The sequence below is a fragment of the Pipra filicauda genome, unplaced genomic scaffold (assembly GCF_003945595.2).
Source record: "Pipra filicauda isolate LSUMZ 115617 unplaced genomic scaffold, ASM394559v2 scaffold100_size2392355_pilon, whole genome shotgun sequence".
NCBI lineage: Eukaryota > Metazoa > Chordata > Aves > Passeriformes > Pipridae > Pipra > Pipra filicauda.
Genome location: NW_024103441.1, coordinates 797,737 through 820,576, shown reverse-complemented (window position 1 = coordinate 820,576; position 22,840 = coordinate 797,737). Strand labels below are relative to the sequence as shown.

Sequence of the window (22,840 nt, the reverse complement as noted above, 5' to 3'; positions counted from 1 at the left end):
AGCCAAGCTGTTGAACAGATGGAGTGAAATCCTCCTCTTGATAACAGGAACTTTATATCACTGCCACGGATAAGAAGGGCAGCTAAAAAAAAGTCAGGGAGGTAGTTATATAAATTTCCAGACGGCTTACCAGCAATGCTTAAAGGTAAAACTTTCTGACAGATCCTGAATATCCACTTCCAGCTGCGGACCCTGAGCAGCCAAGAAGTTCTGCAACGCAAATGAGATTGTAACACTGGATCTCCCACACTGAGCCCATCGGAACTGAGGGATACAGCACAAACACACAAAGCATTTGGAGCCTGGAGCCGGGGGCACAGGGGATTAAACCCAGTTCAGTGCTCAAACCCAGCTTAGAGGCACATGTGAGCTCAAGGGTGACTGACTACCAGCAAGTAACCATCTTATTAATGCCAAAAATGCTGCCAAACACACTCATTTCTTTTCGCTTACAGGGCTGTAAAACACTCGTGCTTCACAGCAGCTCTGACTCAATGTCCCTGATTTTTTACCTTGCCTATTCATAGTTTTGAACATCTGCAAGTTTCCTCATCTTAAAACTGACCTGCTTCCTTGTGTAATTCCATGTAATTGTGCTTCAAAAGATGCATAGCACAGGATCCATTTTTCTTGATTAGTTGTGGATATTTTAGATGGAGTGAAACACCTTGGTAATTCTGTGCATCAAAAACCTTCAGGTAGGCATGTAAAATAATCCGTAATGGCTGGAAGCTGCCTATGAAATGTTTCGGATGAAATGCTGGGAAGCAGTTATGTATGTCCCACATCCAAAATGGGGAGTATATCTGCCTGCAATTTGGAGGTAATGTTTACTTAAAGAGTGGAAGAAATCTGAACAATAAAGCAGCTTTCCCCTCCCTCTAAGTACCTCAGTTCTGGAGGAAAGTACACCCTTACACTATTTCCCAGTCCCTTTGAGGAAGACAAGTGAATGAAGTGCTCTGGGTTGTTTCTTCCTCTCCCTACTTACCTTTAAACTTTAATTAAAAGTTGTAATTACAGAGAAATTGCAGAGCTGACCTTACCAAGGGATGCCCCTCTGGGAAAGACAAAGCAGCAGAGACCACGCACAGCCACGTAAAACCATTCTCTTAAAGCAAAAGTAGGGCTGGAAAGGTGACACCACAACAGCCTCCTAGAGCAGGGCTGCTTCCCCAGTCACCTTTAGTCGTTTGGGTGACAAAAATGCATTTTTACTCCTTGTTCTCTCTGCAGAACACGGAGCTGGGGAGCTGAGCTGCCCCGTGACCCAATTAGTGCACCCTCCAGTCGTGCAGCTAAAAATCCTGGGGAGGATGACGGGAACCACACATGACCCCACGGAATGTGGTGCTGATGGTGATAAGCGGAGCTTGCCTACATCTATTTTGCAGATTCAAGCAGAATTTGGAGGGCCATGGGAAAAAAAAATGTTCTAAATTGGGCATGTTTGAGAAATACTGAGTCACAAGTCTCAAGCTGCACAAGGTCATTTTGCAGTTTCTTTTTTCAAAGCAAACCCTAGATTTTATTATATAAACCAGTGTTGGCAGCGCTCAGAACATGCAGTCTTTTTTAGCAAAGCCCTTTGCAGCATGACTATAGTTTCAGTCTTGGAGAAGCCTGCAGATGCTACTGCTTCTACTTTAAGAAGAGAATTAGTTTTATATTGCAAAATATTTAATTAACTTCCTGTTCAAATGAAATGAAACAACAAAATAGTTATACAATTTTACTAGTTTATATTTCAATTCATAAAGTATACACACTGCAACTATGCTACCACAATGTCCACGCATCTAATATTGATGGAGTTACAGTATTTTTTTTTGGTATTAAACAATAGGGATAATGTATGCAGTTAAGGAAAAAAGCTTGGACATAGCATGTTCTATCCCGTAGTTACAGAGTACATTAGCTAGCATTAGTACAGTAAACAAGAAAAAGGTAGAAATACAAAATAAACCAAATATCTTTATATACAAACCAGTGCCTCTTATTGTTACCAGCTTATACTCACACTGCACACAAAATTTATCCACTGATGCAATAGATACTTCAGCATAACACAAACCATTATAAATTAAAAAATTACAAGGTGCAAAACTCCATTCTACAGCTTTCTGGTGAGAACTCAATACAATCCAAGGAATAAGGACTCCAAGCACGTTTAGCACCTATTAGTGCAACTGCATCGAGCGTGAAGAAGGACCTACCCCCCCTCGGAACTCCCAGGGAAGAGAGGTGACAGCTAGAGATGCTCGCAGCTACACCCACGCTGTGATTTCTGCCTCATATATATCTCAGTTTATTGTTTCTTTGTCCCATTCATACCTATGTGCAAAACTAAAACCTGGAAGCTCCGGGGGAGCTCCGCAGAAGGCCCTGCTACAGCCGGGTAAAAACAAACAAACAGGAACAGAACAGAAACCGGACAAACCCCAGACAGACTCGGTTCCATGTCAGACCATCCACATCATTAGCACTCTTGAGCAGTCCTGGTGGGGGCGGGTGAACGCTGCTGATATGTGGATGAACAACACGGCACGAGTGAAACGGAAATTCGCCAAGAATTCGCATTATTCTTGTCTAGCACTTCCACAAGTCTCCCAGCCCGCGGTGGGGGATTGGTTTGGCTGCCCATGCCAAAAAAGCCCAGAGTTGCATAGAATTGATTAGTAACAGAAAGAAATGCCAAACACAGAGAGATGGATGCTACATCTACTAAAACAAAGTGGGGTTGCTCGACAGGAATGCTGAAATCATCCCCATTCATAAAGCAAAACATGTCACCTCCTACTCTCCATTTCCTACCTCTGGGGACTGCTTTCTGGCACTGATGTAGTTCTTGATAAAGTTGTCTTTTTTTGTTGCATTTTTTCCTTTTTTCCTTTTTTTTCCTTTTTTTTTTTTTTTTACTTCGTTAGTGACACTTTTCCTTTCAAATAAAATATTAAAAAAGGTTATAACTGTAAAAAAACCTATCATATGTAAACTTAACAATTAGGGTTTGGTAAGTTCTCGTACCTAGTCTGTGAAAAGCCTCCAGCCAGACGCAGAATGGAGTGTTTCTCTGAAGAGCTTCAATCTAGCTACATCACCTGTTAAATATCAGTAGTATGAACATCCCATGTCTAGCAATAAAACCTCTCCTGTGTTTCCATCCTCTTTATCACTGACCTATTGAAATCCTGACATGCTGTGTTTCTATTTTATTTACATTCTGGTCCTCTCATGTCACAGAATTAAACATCTGGCCAAGGAAGGCAACAAAAGGTGTTGTGTTAAAAGGTGTGTTTGACAGAACTGCTTTTCAACAAGTCTCTTTTCCTTGGACTCCAGTCACTGTTTTTATAGAGCTTATTGTTCTGTTGAACCACGTTTTCTTTGCAGCTTGTACTTCATTCAGGGCCAGACCCAAATGGTGCTCCAAGTCCTGCAAACACAAGAGTAATTTCATTAATTTGTTATGCATTCACAGTACAAGGATATAGGAGTCAAACTTAGAAGGCTCTAGGACATCTACAACCTCTTGGCCACTTTTAGAAGTTAAACCAGTCTTACATAAGTTAAAAGCAGCACAACAAGCCAATGAAGAGAGGGAAAAAAAAGCTTTGAAAAGCAAAACAAGACTTGTGTCCTTGCCCTTAGTGAAACATTCCCCTTTCTTCAGTACATCCAAACCCTTTAATTCTCTCCCATCTGAGGAGGAGCTACTCCCACAGGAAGTGGACTTTCTACAAACTAATTTTTACCTTTCTGTGAACAAGCAGCACTGACACACCAGTTTTAGGCTAAAAGAACAACGTTGTCATGTTTTACACAAATACCTCAAGTACCTGGAGTGCTTTCCAATCGTGTTTTAAGAAACATGTCTAACATTTGTCACATGTTAGCTCTTCATTTAACACTGATTGCGAGATAAAGGAGTGTGTGATTCAGTGCTCTGTCACAGCTTGGATCCCTTCCAAGCAGTTGCAGAGGATCAGGCAGTCAGTGCTGCACTGCAGACAGGCAGATGTCTGCAAGTTGGAGGAGCTGGTAAATACAGTTCGTGCAACTTCAATTATGTTGTCTGCACACACCGAGTTTCAGCCCCAGTGTTTGGTTAAATAGCACAGGCAGGAAATAGCAGGTTACAGTTTCAACCAACAGGCTCTGTTCCAATCCCTCCACAATTCCCACACACGTTTTTCTAGGAATGCAGACGCACTGTACAGACAACAGAACGAACCTCCAGAGCATTACCTGTATTTTACATTCCGCCTCCACAAGCTGCAGTTTGGTCTGGGCCAGCTCAAGCTCCATCTCCCTCAGCTGGTTCTTCAGCGTTTCCTTCTCCTCGTCCGTGTCCTCGTCCGACCCGTCCTTGGCAGTGCTGGCCACCTTCACCCGGCCCTCCTTGTTGAAGAACTCCCGGCAGTGCTCGCAGTCATCCACCTTTTGCTAAACAAACACCTGGGTGTGAACCAAGGGCTGGGCATGTGATCAAAGCCTCTTCCTGCCTCTGCTCCAGAGGGATCGCTCATGGGAACCTGTGGGCAGGCACAGCCAAGCAGGAACTCCTGCCACCCCCACCTCGTGGGCTCTGCAAACGCTGCTGAGTTACTTGGCTACAATAACGGGCTTTGTCCCACCCCCAGGTTACTTTAAGGTAAAAGACAGTCAGAGAATCTCTTCCAGGAAAAAAAAAGACCCCTCAGAAAAATTGACAGCTATTATTGCCCAGCATCAACATTATCCTGTAACCACTACAGCAGGACAGGGATGACACCTACTCATCTTTTCTCCCAGACCTCCCCCTTGTAATCTTCTCTTTTATCTACAGGAACTGTCTTGCAGCTACCATTTTAATAATGCAATAAATTGTGTGCTTGCTGGCAGGATTTTGCTAAGGGACTGAAACATTGGAGACTGTGCATCTCTCTGGTCTCTTACCCGTATTTTCTCAATTTCAGCTTTATTTGCTGTTTGTTGCTTTTCCAGTCGCTCACTCAGCTGGGAACAAATCTGACAAGCAAAATTATGTTACCAGACCATTTATAAATGTAAATTTCCTCCCAAATGAATGCTAAAGTACAAATAAATGCTACTGCAATATTAACATGGATAGTCTGAGGACTCTTAGAAAGCCAGGAAAATTGGGATGCTACACTAAGTTGTCCCATCGTTCGTATTCCCATTCTCTACATATTCTTCCATTCCCACGGGAAAAGGTGCAGTTTTAATGTAAGTTATTAGCAGTTTGGCCTTGCTAAAGGAGTCAGAAAAGGTTAAGAATAACATGGCTCTTTTTGTTGCCTTTGGGATAAAAGAACCGTCAAGACAGAGTAGTAAAAAACCTAATTCATTCCCTGAAACCTGTTATGGGCCCACTAAAAAGATACATGAATGTGCTCCCTTGATACCTTGTGATGGGGAGCTTGAAAACCAAAGGAAATTTTTGAAAGGAAGATGGCATCTTCTTTTTATTTCTTAGGTGCTGTTACCATTTGATTGAAAAAGGAAAGCTGGGAGAGAAGTTTTTGTGGATGAGGTGAACCTTTGATCCACAGGAGCCCATCTGAACGAGGTCAGGCTGTGGTGACTGATCAAGTACAAACACCCACATCAGGGGCAGATAGGACTGACCACCAACACCAGCACCTCAGCAAAAGAAAAGGCACAACCAACCCCAGGCTTCCCACGTCTCCTCAAATGCATGGCACAGATCACACTGATTTCCCAAAATCTCCTAAAATACCTGGGGAGGTCTTGCACTTTGATAGCAAACCACATCCCCCTGAGGTTGTACTCACCTGTTTGTAGTCACCAATAATAGAGCTGTTCTTTTTGATCTCTGACTCTGCCTTATCTAGTTCCCTACGACACATTTCCTTCAGCTGCAGGAAAGAAAAAGAAAATAAAGGGTTTATATGGCTATAGTCTGAAAAATGCCCAGGTGGTATTTCCTCCTCCTCCTTAACCTCCCTGCTCTGCTCTACACCAGGGAGCAATGGCCCAGCTCAGCTCCACAGAGGCAAGGAAAAGCTGGGCTTTGGTGGCCATCACTGACAGAACAGTGGACTGGTGAAGGGAAGGAAGCACGAGAACAGTGCTGCCAGCTGAAGTCCTGCACTGCCTCTCTGTGCAGCATCCCTGGCACAGCCTGTGACTTTGTGATTCCGAGTGAACAATTCCCACCCTGCAAAGCACCTGGCAGGGAAGTGCCAAATCCTGCTCTGCTGACGTCCTTCACACCGCAGAAGAGGGACAAACATGACTTAGAACATTAAGCCCTTCCCACACTTGTCACTTGTTATTTTTATCATTTCTGCACTGTACAGAACAGTGGAAATGGCAGAAATGCCCCCAACCTGAGCGGATTCTTCCTCCAGGCGCCTCTTTTCTTCCTCTGCATCAATCAGCTTCTGTTTGGTCATCAGCAGTTCCTTATTCAGGGCATCTGCCTTCTCCTCTGCCTGGAACACAGGGTGGGGAGGCAGCACTGAGGGGCTTCCCTGCTGTGCCTCCACCAGCACAGAGCCAAGAGTGCAGCCCTGTCAGTCTTGTCAAGGTTTGGCTCACTGTTATTAAAAACAGTACAACTTTATTCTGAAAGTTATTTTTCTAAAAGTTACCATTGCAATGGCAAAGCATCAACAAATCAAAATTAGTGAACAGCACTTACATTTCATCACTCCAAAACTTCTTGAATTCAGTGATTAGTTTTAGCAAAACTGGAGTAGGGATTGCTCCAAAGAAATCCAATAACAGAATAAAGTTGTGTTTTCTTTGTATCCAGACTGGAAGTTGACCAATACATTTTGAAGACAACCAAAGGCACAGCACAGCTCACAATGTGCAAGATCGATAAAAGACTAACAACCAGCTCAGACCTAAGTTCAATTTGCAAACATTCAACCTTGCAATGAAAACAGAATTAATGAAAAAGGCCTCTAGAAGGTTTAAAAAGCCCCCAGAATTCTATGGCACCTACCAAGGGATGTCATACATCTCTTATGTCACCCAGAAAATACTGCATGAAAAAGCTGAGCTACCAAGGCAAACATAAGAGCCAGGCCCCTCTCTCCTGCCTCCTTAAAGAAATGTCCCACCAGAAACCAACAATCCCTTTTTACTGCAGTTTTTTAAGAACAAAGATATGTTATTGAAAAATTTCAGGCTCTTTATAAACCACTAAAAACTCTGCAAAGTTAAGACACCTCTTCCTGTCTCACACACACAACACAGCACTTCCCAATAGGTGTATGGATTCTACATAAAAATAGATCAATAACTCAACTGATATATAAAATCTTCAGAAAGTAGCTGTACCGATTCCCTTCAAAGGAAGAAAATCAAAAAGTGAATTTTAGTCCCTTAAAAGTCCTGCTGATCCTTTAAAACAGATGGCAAAGGCAAAGAGAACATCTTTTCATTATAGATGGATTTTAAGCTGTTTTAAAGTTAAAGCAAACTGGGATGTGGGAGCCCAACCACAGCAGAAATATGAAGCCTATTTTCTGGTCTAGTGAAAGGATACTAAGGAAATTCTTGTATTTTCAAATGCTTTGCTTTGATCTTTTAGGTTGCAGATTTCAGACATGCCATGAAGGCATTAGAAAAGGTGTGTTAAACAATGTCCTTCGGTACTTCCCTTTCAGGACATTGGGCTGGCAGAAAGAAACTTATTTCAGGATCCAATTAAAAGAATTAATCAGGGTCCTAAAGTAGGATCAAACCTACCTATGTCCTCCCTGGGGATAACCCAAATGCTGCCAAACATCATTTACCATCTTTGAAGACAAAACTATCATATATCCAGTGAGGCATATCAAAGGTTTTGTCTGATTTTGTTCCCCTCCCAGTTCTCCATTTAAACAAAACAATGTAAAAGTGTAACTGTGTCTCATACAGGCTCAAGCAGCCACAAACAACAGTTAAAAACTGGTAGAAAAAGCTCCTTCAGGACATTTTTTGCTGGAGTCCACTCCCTGAGTGCCAGTGCTGGGCAGCCTGTAGAGCCTTCTGGAAGCCTCACTAATGAAGGGGAAAAGCCCAGGCAGGAGGAGGTGAACACACCAAAGCGTGGTGAAAACCTGCTTCCTGATTCACACACCTTAACACCAAAGAGCAGTAATTGTAATAAACCTGACAGTCATAAACCAAATCTCAGCAAGAGCAACAATCACCCACTGGCATCAACATTTAGGACAGGAACATTATTCCAACAGCAAGTTTCCAGGAGGCCGTGGGAAACCTTAAATTCTCTGAGGCAGATACACAGGAACATTTGAAAGCCTGTCAGCTCCTGCACTGTATGACTTTCAGAAGTCATTTTCCTTTGAGATTTCAGAAATGCACTTATCTTGGTACAGAACAAGAATGGCAAAACACGAGCACTTGAACTCTTCCCCTCACCTCCCCCAGCAGACACACGAAATGTGCTCCAGCCTGCCATGTGCTAGAAATGCCAGCACCTTTCTGCCTCTGCATGTCCTGTCAAAAGAGAATAAGCATATCTCCCAAAATAATAAAATAATAAAATCTCCCAAACGTGAATGTGTAAAGAAGGGAATGGGACAGGAAGCTGAAAAAAAATTCCTGTAACCCAAAGTGAACCTGACGTTTCCTCCTCAGAGCTCTCCTGACATGGAAAGAGCCCAGGAGGGGGAGTTCACACAGGCAGATTCCAACCAGCCAAATGGGAACCACAACAGCATTCTCAGAGTTGCCCGAGGTACCTGAGAGCCTGAGCCACGCCAAGCCAGACAGACTCAGCCTTTCAAGTTTATCAGGCACTTTGCAAAGCCTGTCTGCTGTGAAATCATATTCACAGAAATCCCAGGAAAAGAGAATCCAGCATCCATGTTACTGTCTCTGTGACAATTCAAAGACTTGGCATAGCTCTTGCTAGACTTTCTTTGAACATACAGAGAGAAGAAGGGGCTCAGAAGCTCTCCTTTCCCTCAGATTACTCAGAATGCTTTTCACACTCATCAGTATTTCAGCCACCAGTCCTGTGTCACAGGCCTGATCATCACTGTGCAACAAGGATGTGGAGGAAGGAATCCTGGCCCACCCAAATAAAAACTACTCCATGTATCTCCTCTCCAGTGAGAGCAGCAAGAAGGAATTAGCCCTTGTCTGCACTGGACAGCACACAGACACATCTTACGTTGTCCAGGTCCTTCCTCAGCGCGATCTTGCTGGTCACCAGCTCGTGTGCCAGGTCGTCGTTCTCCTGCTCCAGCCTCATGTTTGCCTCCTGCAGGCGCCGGTTCTCCCTCTGGGGGACAGAGACAACAGGGATCCACAAAAAGGCCTTCCCAGATGTTTGTGTGTAGAACACCAAGCCTACTGTGCTTACACACAAAAGCCAGCCTGGTATCCTGAAGTATGCAAAGACAACTCTACCTGCATGACTTTCCCTGAGGACAGAACTAGCTAATCATACTATACATATAAAATAAATACAGTATTAGCCTTGAGAAGAAACCAGGTATAAATAACTGTGCTCAGCTATGACTTGTTGAGCTACAGAAATGTTTCTGAAGCCTGCAATGGGAGGGGTATCATTCTGCCATCGATACCTTGCCAGGCGCTTCCTGCAAGTGCTGCTTTTCCTGGCTCAAAATAGAATTTGCATGCTGGAAACAGGTGAGAGAAGAGGATCTGGGAAAAACACTCTATTTTCTCCCTCCTGTTACAACTCCCAGCACAGAGACAAATACTAAACAGTTTACATAAAACTTTTCTGATTAAAATACATAAATTTATATGTCTGTGTGTGTTATTGTAGTATGTGTACACAAACATAACTTTATATGTGTAATTTCTTCCTATATTTATTTGATAAGTAAACTACTCATAAAATGATATACTTACTGTAACATACCTCATTTGAAACTAGGGAGAAGAGTAAAGGCAGGCTTGCAATCATGGAAGGCAGAGCTAGAATTAATTAGGCATTTCCTTTCTGTTCATGGGTTTTGGTGCAGTTGGCATGTTACACAAGTGCTAGAAACAGGCTCTACTGAAACACTTCTGCAACCCCAAATATAAATTCATACTATTCTTTTTTTGCACAAAGCTGGGCTCACAATAACCCCATCCTGATTAACACTGCCAGTACAGAGAAAGATTCCCTTCATGGAGCCAATTCCCCTGTTGCATCCAAACTGGTCACCAAACAAAAAGAGCTCAAAAAAAAAAGGAGGCAAAATAGGAATTTCCTGTTTGTTAAATCAGACTGGAGAAGGTAAATGTTACCTCAAATCTTTCTATAGGATCCTCCTGTTGAGCTTGCTGCTCTCTCATGGTATGATATTCCTTTTCATATTTCTTCAGCTTCTTCTGGCTAATCTAAATTAAAGCAGCCCATTAGTTCCTGCCCAGAACATCAGTAAAAGAACACAATTCACACAGGGTTATGATACCAGCTTTAGGCAACTGTTGCCTTCTACAAAACACAGCTCATGGCTTCCCCCAGCTCTGAGTGTCAAACCCTCAGAGATGGTCAGAACCTCGATTCCACTCAGTACAATGACAGCAGCATCTCTGCCTCTCATCCTTTTGTGGAACACAGGGAAGGTTTCCAGAGGCACCCAGAGCATCCTGCCCCAGCTCCCCCTTGGTGCTGCCCAGCTCTCTGCTGCTCCACACACTGCAGTGGCTCAGCAGAACAGAACCCCACGAGCCAGGTTTAATTTCTGAACTGGCCTGATGCAGAGGCTTTTTCAGCTGTAACATTTACCATCACACAGAGGTATTTGGTTTACTTTAACATGAGACTGCAAGTGCTGAAAGGGCAAGTGCAGGCTCAGCTGACATCTCTGCTGGTGTCACTCAAGCTCAGCAGAAAACAGCCCAGGCCCTGGGTTGCTGAGGTGTCTACACAAGCAACAGCTCTGAGGCATGTGAGCCCTGTCCTGCTCTGGGGTTTGGGCAGCTGGAATGCTGCCCTGGGCTCCCATGGACACCAACACCAGCAAAGGGACTCTCTCAGGCCCCAGTTTCCCCTTCTGTGAGAAGGGACAGAAAGGTGACGTTGAATTCAATATTTTTTTGTGCCTAGTGCTCAAGTCCTACAGGGCCAGGGAACACAAGGGAGGCTGTAACAGATCCTGCCCAGCACCTTTCCTGGTGTCACCTGGGCCATGTGCTGCAATGGTTCAGAACAGGGACCATGCCCAGAGCACTGTGAGCATTTCACATCCCACTCACTGTGCATCTAAATGAAATCTCTGGCATTAAAAGTTGCTACTAAACCTTTAGTATTATTTCAGTAACCCAAATAAATGGTTATGGTTTCCTGTTGAAAAAACCCTTTTCTGAGAAACAGGCTCAATTTTACATGCATAAACGACAGGGAGAATGGAAAACGTGTTTGGTTTCTCTTCTCTTCTCTCTGGTTTTATCATTAACAGCCTTCCTGGAGAGGAGCTGCAGAAACCTGGTGGCCAGGCTCCCTCTAGTGAGGGCTGACCAGAAGCACCTCCCGGCCCTTGGGACGAGGATGGCCCTTTTGGAGATGCCACCCCCTTTGCCTGGAGCAGCTCCAACCACATCACAACTGCAGGAGTTATTCTTACTAAGCACCCCAGACACCCACCCAGAGTATTAACCCTTCCCTGACAGTGACGGCAGAACCTTGAGTGGATTATCTCCCTGCTCTGCCTCTGCTCTAACACTGCCCAAGTCTTTGGGTTTCATACCCCAAATCTCCAGCTGTGTAAAGGTTAGATCTTGACAAGTCAGGCATCCAGACATGCAAGAGAGCAGGAAGGCAGACACACCACTGTATTTTCATCTTCTTTTCCAAGGGCATTAAGAGTGTTTGCCTTTTTCAGGTGAACCTGGGAAGATTTGCCACTGTCACCAATTCCAGGCACTGGAGGCCTGGAGGGATCCCTGCCCTGGGAAGGATTCTTGGTTTGCACGGTCAGAGGAAGCAGAAATGGACACTGCAGTCCCATCACAGTTTTTCAGGGGCACAGGAGGTAGCTAATATAACTCTGCTAACATTTGTTGCTCAGAGAAGCTGCAGCTGCCCCATCCCTGGAAGTGTCCAAGGCCAGGTTGGACGGGGCTTGGAGCAACCTGGGCTAGTGGAAGGTGTCTCTGCCCAGGGCAGGGATGGAATGACGTGAGCTTTAAGGTCCCTTCCAACCCAAACCACTCTGTGATTCCATGATTTGATGGCAACAATGATGAGTGACTTTAAGAATCTAGTGTTGTCTCCAGCTGATCCTTTGCTGACCTCCTTTCAGCAGAATGCTGTTCTAATCACAATGCCTTAGCCAGGCTGCTTCTCCCCTCCTATAAATTATTTATTTTGACATCAGGCCCTTTTCTGCTCAAAAAAACACTTGCAGATACAGAGCTGGAGATTTCTACTGACAGCAAAGGACTTATGTATTAAGTCAAGGAAAGCAATATGTGCAGCACTTCCATCAGATGTGATACAGAAGTGTCCAGCACCTGTGCTGAGCCCAGCAGTGCTGTCTGTGCTTTCTCCATAACCTCCCCTTTAATCCCCCCAACCCTCACAGCACTCCACAAGCTGTGGACAACCTTGCCATGTCCACTCAGAGACTGTTTGCTTGTGCCACTTCACACAGCACTGGGAATGCAGGGAATTCTGGCAGAGTGGGAAGAGGAACAAGTTGTTATTTGGGAACATAAACGATAAATGTACTTATTATCACAGAATGAGAGAATATGCTGGACCATCGAGTCCAGCTCTTAACCCTGCACAGGGCCACCCCCAGGAGTCACACCGTGTGCCTGAGGGATCTGAACCAGATGCATGTGCAACATTTAATCTGTGGCTAATGCTAAATTAGAGTCAGGAGATAAAACAGCTTTAGTCTTGATTATTCTGTAATTTCTGCACTAGTTTCATAAAAGATATGCTTGAACTCTGTGCAGAATACTGGTATCCACACTGCTACTACACCAGGATCAGGATCCCAAGCTGCCTTTGGATGTTAACATGCTGTGGAAGTTGTGTAATTCCACGCTGATGCTGCAAAGATTTCCTCTGGTGAATCTGAAGGAGAAGGGATGCTTTGAACCACACCAGTGTATCCAACTCAAAACTAATCTCTGCAACCATGTCCAATTAACCTGCATTTGCATTTGGACGAGTGAGTTGCTGGGTTACAGCTGGACACAGGAGGTGTCCCCAGAGAGGACCCCTCACCTTCATGTTGCAGGCCAGCTCCATCAGCTTCTTGGCGTTCTCCTCGGAGCGGTACCGCTTGGGCAGCTGCACCCGGAAGAACTTGAGGGCCCCCTCGAAGTCAGTCAGTAACAAATCATCCTTGGTGGTCTGCACACAGGGAGACAAACACCAGAAAAAGCCCGTTCTGTACAACTGCTGAATTTCCCAGAGACAATAAAGCAGCAAGAGTTTTGGAAAGCTCTCAAAACATCACTGCTTCTTAACCTTCTGCAAAGAGTGCTTGTTTCTATTTCTGCAACCTTCTATTCACCCCCCCAAAAAAGCACTGTCCTGCACAGGATGTGCCAGACCACAGCACGTGTAACGCAGGGAGTTGTTGGCTTCTTAAAAGAAAGCATCATATTTTTGTAACCGGCGTCTTAATTTTTTATATTCCTAATGTTTTCATGATGATTCATAAACCACAGAGTAACATTGTATACTCACTTTTAATAATCCCAGTGCAACGTTAAAGATAACACTTATTCCCTGGAAAAAAAAGGAAGACAAAACAAATTAATTTCTCAGTGTTTACAAGCCTGAGTATGAATTTATTTGGTGGGTTTTGTTGCTTGTCTAGTTTCTGTGAAAAGGAAAACCAGGATACACATGTAACCAGGTGCTCTTTTAAATCAAAGGCCCAGAGAATGACTTTGCAAACAACTGGGAAAGTGTCTTTACTGGAGAGCCATTACAGAGAGCAAAACAATTAACATAGTTTTACTATCTCCTCATTAGTCTGAAACGATGAAGGCACTGTTGTGCTCTTTATTTATTTTTAATGACTAGTTGGCCAGCTCAAGATAATTTAATTTTCATATAGCAACTTCTGCAAACACCAATTCAAATGCAACAATATATACACCAACACATCAAGTTCTCATCTTCCAAACCTGGGACAATTTGTGTCATGAAAAACAAAGTGACTCACTCCAGGACGAGTCCCACGGCATCTCCTTTGCCACTACTCCTTACAGTGCTTTATTGATATAGTCCAATTAAACACCAACAGTTCCCATAGTCAGCAGTAGCACACACCTTCTCCAGGGGTCCCTTTGATAATTGTGACACTTTGCTCATCTTATTTCAGGATTGTCTTTCTTCTTCCCACCTAATTATTCTTTCACTATTACTTTACAACGATTAAAAAAACCCTTAAAACTTCCCTATGAGCACATTTACTATTTATGAACTGAAAATGTGTTTCTAAACAAACAGAACTCATTTTCTCCATACCATCTGCTGCTTCCTATTCCACTGGCACGTGGACAAAGCAAGCAGCAGACACAGAGAAAGGGCAGGAACACTGACCAGGAGGTTTATGAATGCTGGAACCCTTCAGTGAAGGAAAAGCCACTTGACAGGAACAACTGCAGATCCAAGGAAGAATGGATGTGTAATGTCACCCAGCAAATCATTAAATAACTCAAGGATGCTTCAGTGCAAGATGGGATTTGTTCACTGATGTTAATAAGCACTGACTCTAATTACACTGCTTACCAGCACAGCACCAAATACACTGTTCTAAACATGACTGCAGACAAAATCTCCATGTAAAGAACTTTGCTCTCTAAATATATCCTGTGAAACAGAGAGAGACTTCAAGTTTCCCAGGAAAAAGAGCTCCAAGTTTGTTGCCCAGCATGAAAGTTAGCTGGGCAATTTTATACCCAATGGCCTCCATGCAATAATATTCTAGGAAAAAAATAAGTTCTCATTGTGTATAATACACTGTAACAAGAGAAGAATCCACATATTTTTAAATTAACTCTCATCCCACGAGCACCGTTTAGAGTCACCACACATAGATTCAGCAATGCTATAGGAAATAGGAGATTATAATATTTTAAATAGATAGTGACTCCTAATTTGAATCTTTGAAATGTTGAGGACTTCTTTCATTGCAGAAATATAACACTTTACATAAAAATATCACCTGCCTTGCTCTGACAAAACAGATAGTAACAAGGACATGAACATAGTGACAAACTGTCAGGAGCTGGGAGCTGTGCAAGTCTCCAGTTATAACACACCTCACACAGGAGCAAGTCAATAATATGGAAGACCATGTAGAGAGGGAATTTTGCAGTGAAGAGGGTCAGGAACCACTGGGAAGCATACATGTGTGCTTCCAGGCTGATGTCCAGGAAGTGGTTATACAGGTCAGGAATGTATTCCTGGGAATAAAACACACACACACACACAGAGTCAGTTAATTTAGACTATTCAGACTGCAGCTGAAATCCCAAATTACAGAGGAAAGTCGGGGAGAGTGACAATCAGTGCAGCAAGGCAGGGCTCTGCACCCACCATTCCTGACATGCCAAGGGGTCTCCTAAGGATGCCAAAGGCTTGTCCAGGTGTGGATGCCCACCAGGACATCGTAACTTGGCTCAGCAGACCCAGCCAGTGCTGGCTGACGCAGCAGAGCCACCTCTCCACCCCTGCTGTGAGGTGACCAGCACTGTTCCAGTCTGAGACAAGCCCCAGGGCTTTGCAGGCTCTGAGCACCCACCCCCCAGGCCCCAGCCCCACCTGCATGAGGCGCTCCAGCTGATAGAACTTGCAGTGCAAATCTTCAAAGTTCTGTTTGAAAAGTTCCCTGAGTCCATAATCGAACATGATTTTGACCAGAACACTGAATGCTTGCTCCTCAGGCATCTGGGAGAGAGGAAATCATTTAGCACAGAGCATTCAAACCTCTCCTATCAGCTCCCTTGGCTGCACCTCCCTTCTCCTCCCTCTTGCTGAAAGGATAAATTGTCACCACTTTTTAATCCGGTTTGAGGGTAAACAAGAATATTAACACACAAAATGACATTCAGTGTTGCCAAGGGCATTGCAGTCTTATTCTGTGGAATAAACCACCTCTCAATCACTCCACTAAAAATACATCTTCCAGACATCAAGACCAAAGCAGTTTCCTGGTGTCTTTGTTCCAAATCATGTCAGGTCTGAATGTTACAGATTTTGACCAGCCTAACCCTCTGTCAGCTACATAAATAAGACAGAAGCAATATTACTAGAGGATCTTAAACCGGATCTTTTCCTTATTCTTAATTTTATATTTACCTTTATCAATGACATTATTTATTTGGTGTTTATTTATTAGATGGCCCAAATAAGAGAGATCAGTAAGTGCCAATAGAAATTCCACCTATCCCAACTCAGCATTGGTTTGGGAAGGTTCAGTGTCCCTTTCCTGCCAAAAACCAAAGAAACACTCAAAGCTCATCAGTGTTTTGACATTTTTCTTGCCCTCAAAATTCAGTTTTCATATTTCCGTAGACAAGTCTGACTTTGGGTCAGTTCCTGGTTCCTGTAAAGGACAGAACATCCATTTCAAGTATTCTATTATTAATCTGCAGATGGAGTTTGTTAAAACTGAAAACTTTGCTGAAACATTCCAAACTGGGAGTGAAGGACTCGCAGAAACTTCATTTCCTTTTCTGCAACATTTGTTTTTATTATTTATTTTCCCCAACAGCCACACTCCAAAGGCTGACTTCAAAGACAATCAAAGAAAAAGAAAATTATTTGAAATTTAACTTTTTTAAATGCATACATGAATCCCAGAACCCACAACTGTTGTTAAAGGGAGAACTCTGGAATAACACATGGTTCAGTCATGACAGTGAGTCTCTCTAATGCAATGGATATTAAAAAAAATGGACATATGACAATGAAAAAGCTGAAAGAAAGCACATCTATTTCAATAAAAGTGTTCAATTCTCATATCAGGAAGTGCTGCCCTTCTCGATGATTCAGCGAGGAAATTAAGAGTTAATTGCTCGTCAAGTAAACATTGCAGATTACAGCTACGAAGAACTAAAAGGTTGTTATCATTGAACACTTGGCTTTTGTTTCACAAGAATGGAGTTTACAATCTCTTCTATATCCTCCACTGACTTTACAACACTATGGAAAGTCCTCCCCTGAAGACCAGACCTCCCCTTCCACCAAACTGCAGAGAACTCTTCCAGCTCAGCCCTCTGTGGCAGAACAGGCACCGAAGAGCAGTTGGGAGAAGGAACCTCAGAGCACAACTGGGCTTAGGAGCTCTGCAGTTCCAGCTCCCCCTTGCAACAGAAACACTGACAAAAAGCAGACGTTACTTTAAACCAGAGCAGTCTATAAATAATTTGAACAGATTTCTAATCCTCTCCTATTTCCCAAGCGTGAGTGAATCTAAAACTTTTGCTCCTGACACACGGGAACCATCAATCTCTCTCCAGCTTCTGAACACACCAGCAATTAAAGGCTATTACACTGATGAGATCACTTCTATCAACAGCAATTAAGTTTAAAAAAGCATAATACAGTTTCTTTTAAAAATATTAAAATATTATTGTATCCTTCCCTAACCTCTGAAACCAAGGAGCACAAAGACCTACAGGAAACAGCCCACAGGCAGCACAGTCTGCACTGAGACCTTATGACTGACATCCCCTCAATGCCCTACACTCATATATATATATGTATATATATACATGTATACAGGACATGGCAATCACCATCCATATTTCTGACTGATTCCAGTAAAAATACCTTCTAAAAAGCTTAAATCTGACCTTGAAACCCTGTAACAAAAACATTTACAGCGCTGTCTTAAACACAAATTCCATGTCTACTGGGGCTCGTGAGTACAGCCCTGAAGGAAGGGGTCCTGGAACAGGAACTCAGGGAATGGACACTGACTGCAGACCAGAGTCCTCACAAACACCACAGGAGGCTTTAAACCATGCACTCTTCGCTGTCTAAAATCACATTATTACTGACCAACACACAAGTGGATATGAGTCCTGCAACTCCACTAGTTCAGGAGTTTGTTCCAGGCAAAGTGGAGCAATAATTATTCTTCAGTTTGAAACAAATGAGGGCAACCCCAGCACTTACATGTAACAGCAGCACAGCAGCAAGAAACGACTGGCCTTGGCAGTAGCCAATCTCTTCATCGTAGACAGAGTAGGCCTGAAAAAAGAATCAAGACTTTACTTCTATCTGTCTCAGGCTACAAACACAAAGAAAACAGAACAAACACTGCATTGAACACAGCTCCATAAACTTTCACCTCTAAACAGGTGCCACAGGGACATTAGGAAGAGGAAGAAGACCAGGAATATAAAAGAGTGCTGGAAGCCTAAACAACTCCAGCCAACTGAATGCAGTGAGCTGTCCATTCCTGCCGAGTTCCTCCCGTTAATAAGCAGCCTCAGTGCATGTCTGTGGCCTTATAACATTTATGGGAGGTACATAGTTATCTCCAGTTACATAATTTGTCCAGCTTGATCCAGGCTGACAGGTCTGGAATCATGGGAAGTCTCTGCACCAAACACTTCAGTGTTCAGGAATCCAGAAGGGCTTTATGTCTCCTGTCTGAGTGGCACCATCACCAGCTATGGTGAGAAACCAGTGAGCCAGGGCCAGAGTCTGTCTCCATGACAGGCAATGGTAACACATCCACATTCTTTTCAGCTACCAGTCACATCTGTTGAATGCAAGTTACCAAAACCAGCCCAGAAGAATTTAAAGAATACCTTGCATATTTTGTACAGGGAGTCCTGGCCATCCCCCCCAGTATCTTTAAAATAATCATGAGCAGGGAACGTTCGATTGATGTCTCGGGTGATGGCACTGTCTTGTGGAGACTCCTGTTAGAAAAAGAACACAATATGTAAATTAAAACACATCAAAGGAATATAAATTACAAATGCTAGGACGGAGAGTTGGAAGACTGGCACTGGGTTCTGTGCACTGTTCTAAATTTAACAAAACACAGCCTACTCCACCAGAGCAGGCTGGCAGCTCCACATGACAGTCTGGATAGACTTGGTTACCTAAACACATCTGGGAAGGGTCAGGGAGGGGCAGGTCACACACACACACACACACACACACACACACACACACACACACACACACACACACACACACACACACACGTGTTCCAGGCCACTGCAGTGCAGAGCCTTCCCTGGAGACTCCTGATCCCCAGTGCTGCCCAGGCACGTTCCTTTTATCTCCCCACTGCAGGGAGTCACAGTCCACTGTAAGCAGCTGCTGTCCACAAAGCCTGTCCCTGAGGTTCAGCTCAGAAACGACTCTGCATCCCCTCCTCAGAACTTAACTACAGAAAACAGAAATCTGAGCATGAGCCCCAGAAAGTATTGCTCAGTAAAACACAATCATGAGCAGGGATTTCAGCATGAGGAAGATGGAACTTTGTTCTCCACACCACTCTGACAGCAGCAGTTTCAGATGCCTTGGACACTTGGAAAGCTGAACAGTAACAGAAAAAGTGTTTTACTCTACCCAAATAACCCACGTTTCTGTAGCAAATGGAAAAAGATTAGAAGTAAAAGATAGTAAAAAAAGTACACAATGTAATCAGTGTGAAGATCATTCAACAGAGCTTGTAGTTCTTTTCCCTCACAAAAGAATTTTGCAAACAACAAAATTACCACAGTGTGCTTCATTTTCTCTTCTGATTTTAATCCAAGGTTAATGCTCCTCTCTGGGGCTTAATACAGACATTTCATTAGGAAAGCATTACGCTGCTATTAGAATCAAGTTACCAGATTGTTTGGGAAATTATATCAAAAGTACTGTTCAGCATTCCAATTTGATAATAATTAACGTGCTGAAGAGTCTGTCTCATTAAAAGGAAATCAGAAACAAACAAAATCCAGTGCTCAATAAATTTCATATAAACATCTATCTTTTAAGTCAAAGACAAGTACACTAATGGCTGGCTGTTGGCTTCAGCATGTTTTGCAAGGAGAAAAAGACAATGCTCAGAAACAATCCTGAAAACTTTAAACATGTGAATACAGTCTTAGTGGTAACTTTCAGTTTCTGAAGAGTTTGCAAGGCTGACTTGCAGTGAATTCTCTGCAGGAGCTCAGGTGCTGCTCACTGCCAGCAGCTCTGGTACCACACAAGGGGGTTTCCCGAGTGTCACCTGTTCTGCTGCAATGGCAAAATAACCTCAAATCCACTTGCCTTTTAATCCACTTATTGAACAGCAGAGACCAGAGCATCTGGTTGGAAACTCTTAAGAGAGGCTTCTCAAACAAATCACTCATTATGGCTAAAGAGAACTAATTAGTGGCCTCTCTGGCTTTGCGTGACTTGGTCAGCACTTGACTCCTGTGTTTCAGTACAATTCCTCCAGCAATCTGTAACTCAAGTTCCTGCAGCTGAAGCACAGCTTGGGGAGAGAAAAATCAACGGAAATGATAAGGTTTAAAAAATGTTTTCCAAAAACCGTGGCTTTGAAATCTCCCCATTGGTACAAACTGCTGCAATCCAAGCATTGTGTAACCTTTTCTTTACTCCTATTTTTATACCTTGCTGTGAGAATTGGCTCAATGGGCAATTTCTCATGCTTTCAGGGGACTGGGAACTGAAGGAAACCCTTCTGAACCCACACCCTTCACAAACTGGGATTGAAAAATAGAAAGCTAAGAATGACAGGAAGAAAAAGAAAGTAGTAAAGAAAACAGAATGGAAACGAGCCATGAGAACTCAGGCGAGTGTAGTGAAGATTAAAATTCTCATGACAGTTTGCTGCTCTGAAGGAAAGCAGGAAAATGCAGATGCTCAGACTCAGAACATACCTTTCCTCCCCCTCTTTGCTGCACTTTAAAGTATTAGGGCAGTTATACCAAAACCTTCCTCTCCAGCTGATTTAAACAGAAACTACGTGAGTAATTATGGAAACCAGGACACAGTCCAGCAGGGAAAAGCCCATCTATTCTGTCAGTCTGTATAGAAAAGCACATTAGTTCCCACCTCCTAAACTTGTCACACTTAAAAGACGTTTTCCTTGTATTTTTGCCATCTTCCTGGGAGCATCCCAGGATGTGCAAACCATATCATGCAGTTACAGACTTGATCAACATCTTCACAGTGAGACTGTGTTACTTTGGAAGCTTTTTCTGTAGCTTAAGGCACAATTAGAGCCATGGAAGAGCTGGAGTTCCCAGAACCTCTTCCCAGGGCTGATCTACTTGCAGTTTTCAGTAGCTCAGGTTTATTCCTCCTAATCCCCCACATAAACCCAGGAGGATGAAGAAGCAGCAGCAAAGAATTGCTGAAGGGACAAGATCTGTGGTGATAGAAAATGGAATAAGAGATCTCTAGAGAACAGAGGGAATTGCCTGCTGGAAATGGCTCATCATCCACAGATCAACTCCTGGTGCACCAGGCTCCTGGAGAAATGGGATGGGGTATAAAACCTTCACCTAAACACAGGATGGCTTCAAAAACAGCATAAAAAGGGAAAAATGGTGAGGTCCAAACTTTAGATTCCTCCTGCCCCAACCCCCAGCACGATTCCAAATGTGGAATTCTGCTCACTGGGTGAGTTATCTGACACACCCAGCACAAACCCAAGCTGTGCCTGACTCTCACTCTTGCCACAATGGGATCCATTTCCACATTGCAATTATTCCTTAGGAAGGTTCCCCCGACTTTGCAAGAATTCTGTCACACGGGCAGAGATTACTGTGGGAAGGGTCTGGAGACTGGATCCATCAGTGGAATTTTCCTTGCTTTGCCCAGGGTCAGATCAGCACGTGGTGTGTTGCTGCAAGGCACGGCCAGGCCATCCCAGAGCCACCAAACCAGGGGCAGCTTCCAGCACATCCAACAAGCAGAAAGAGCCAAACCCCTGCAAATTTCCTGGGCAGCAGCAAGGGTAATGTTACACGATGGGGATCAGTTATTTGGAGCAGATCTGTACGTTTTAAGCACATTAAAAAATATTAAAAGGTCTTTTGATAGCTATTTTCAGTGTTGGCAGGACACTGTGTCACCTGGTCTATTTTGTGGGTTGATGGCATTCCCAAAACTACTTTCATTAGGCAATATTTACACTGACTTTTACACAAAGTGCATTTCCTGCATTTGTGTTCGCCCAGACCACTGGAGAAGGTTTTGGTAAGAGGAATTACACCTGTTACTGAGACCTTAAGGAAGTATCACAAACCCCACTTGCAGACTAATGTACTTGTTAACTTCCAACGAGGAATGCTGCCCACAGAATGGAAGAGTTACCTGGAGTCAGTACTTACTGAGAACATTTACAGATAAACAGTATTTGTGGAAAAAAACCTGAATAATTTAGACAAATTTGGAATGGTTAGACAACTGCAACTGGACACAATAGTGCATTGATACAGCATACTTTCAGGCCAAATATGGCAATATAGTGCAATTCTAAAAATAAAAGTGAATCCCTTGTGATATCCAGCCCTTTCGCTCTGTTCGTTTCCTTTTAGGGCTCCAGTTTCCCACAGGAAAATCGGAGCGCGGCGTTTGCCCACAGTGCCCTCCAGCACTATGGACACAGCACAGACAAGGCAGGCTGCAAGCTCTGCCTGCTCCTGCCACCTACACACGGGCCAGGCTGTTTAGAGCTACCAAGAGAAGAGGGAAAAGCCCCCCCCAGTCCCCAGGAACACACCTTTACCAGCACGCACACACAGAAGGCATCCGGGACAAGACGTGAAAACATGTGACGTATCATTTATTTCTTAAATGTATTTATGATCCATTCAGACCTTTCAAATAAAGTGTACAAGTGCATTTCAGAATAAAAAACTACACTCTTCACACAGCTCTGTA

General features: G+C 43.5%; 1 protein-coding gene across 4 annotated transcripts in view; it reads right to left on the bottom strand.

The window, feature by feature from the left end:
* Positions 1 to 1,719: 1,719 nt before the first annotated feature.
* Positions 1,720 to 22,840, bottom strand: part of RABGAP1 (RAB GTPase activating protein 1) — a 75,305-nt gene continuing 54,184 nt past the window's right edge. For all 4 annotated transcript variants that reach the window (XM_027741372.2, XM_027741371.2, XM_039381426.1 and 1 more), the window contains 13 exons: positions 18,748 to 18,861; positions 18,107 to 18,181; positions 15,746 to 15,871; positions 15,244 to 15,387; positions 13,658 to 13,699; positions 13,190 to 13,318; positions 10,255 to 10,347; positions 9,161 to 9,271; positions 6,357 to 6,461; positions 5,799 to 5,882; positions 4,939 to 5,010; positions 4,249 to 4,446; positions 1,720 to 3,436 (listed from right to left, as the gene is read on the bottom strand). In XM_027741372.2, coding sequence (XP_027597173.1) covers positions 3,314 to 3,436; positions 4,249 to 4,446; positions 4,939 to 5,010; positions 5,799 to 5,882; positions 6,357 to 6,461; positions 9,161 to 9,271; positions 10,255 to 10,347; positions 13,190 to 13,318; positions 13,658 to 13,699; positions 15,244 to 15,387; positions 15,746 to 15,871; positions 18,107 to 18,181; positions 18,748 to 18,861 — 1,416 coding nt within the window. In that variant the 3' untranslated portion in view covers positions 1,720 to 3,313. The remainder of the gene's footprint in view (positions 3,437 to 4,248; positions 4,447 to 4,938; positions 5,011 to 5,798; positions 5,883 to 6,356; positions 6,462 to 9,160; positions 9,272 to 10,254; positions 10,348 to 13,189; positions 13,319 to 13,657; positions 13,700 to 15,243; positions 15,388 to 15,745; positions 15,872 to 18,106; positions 18,182 to 18,747; positions 18,862 to 22,840) is intronic.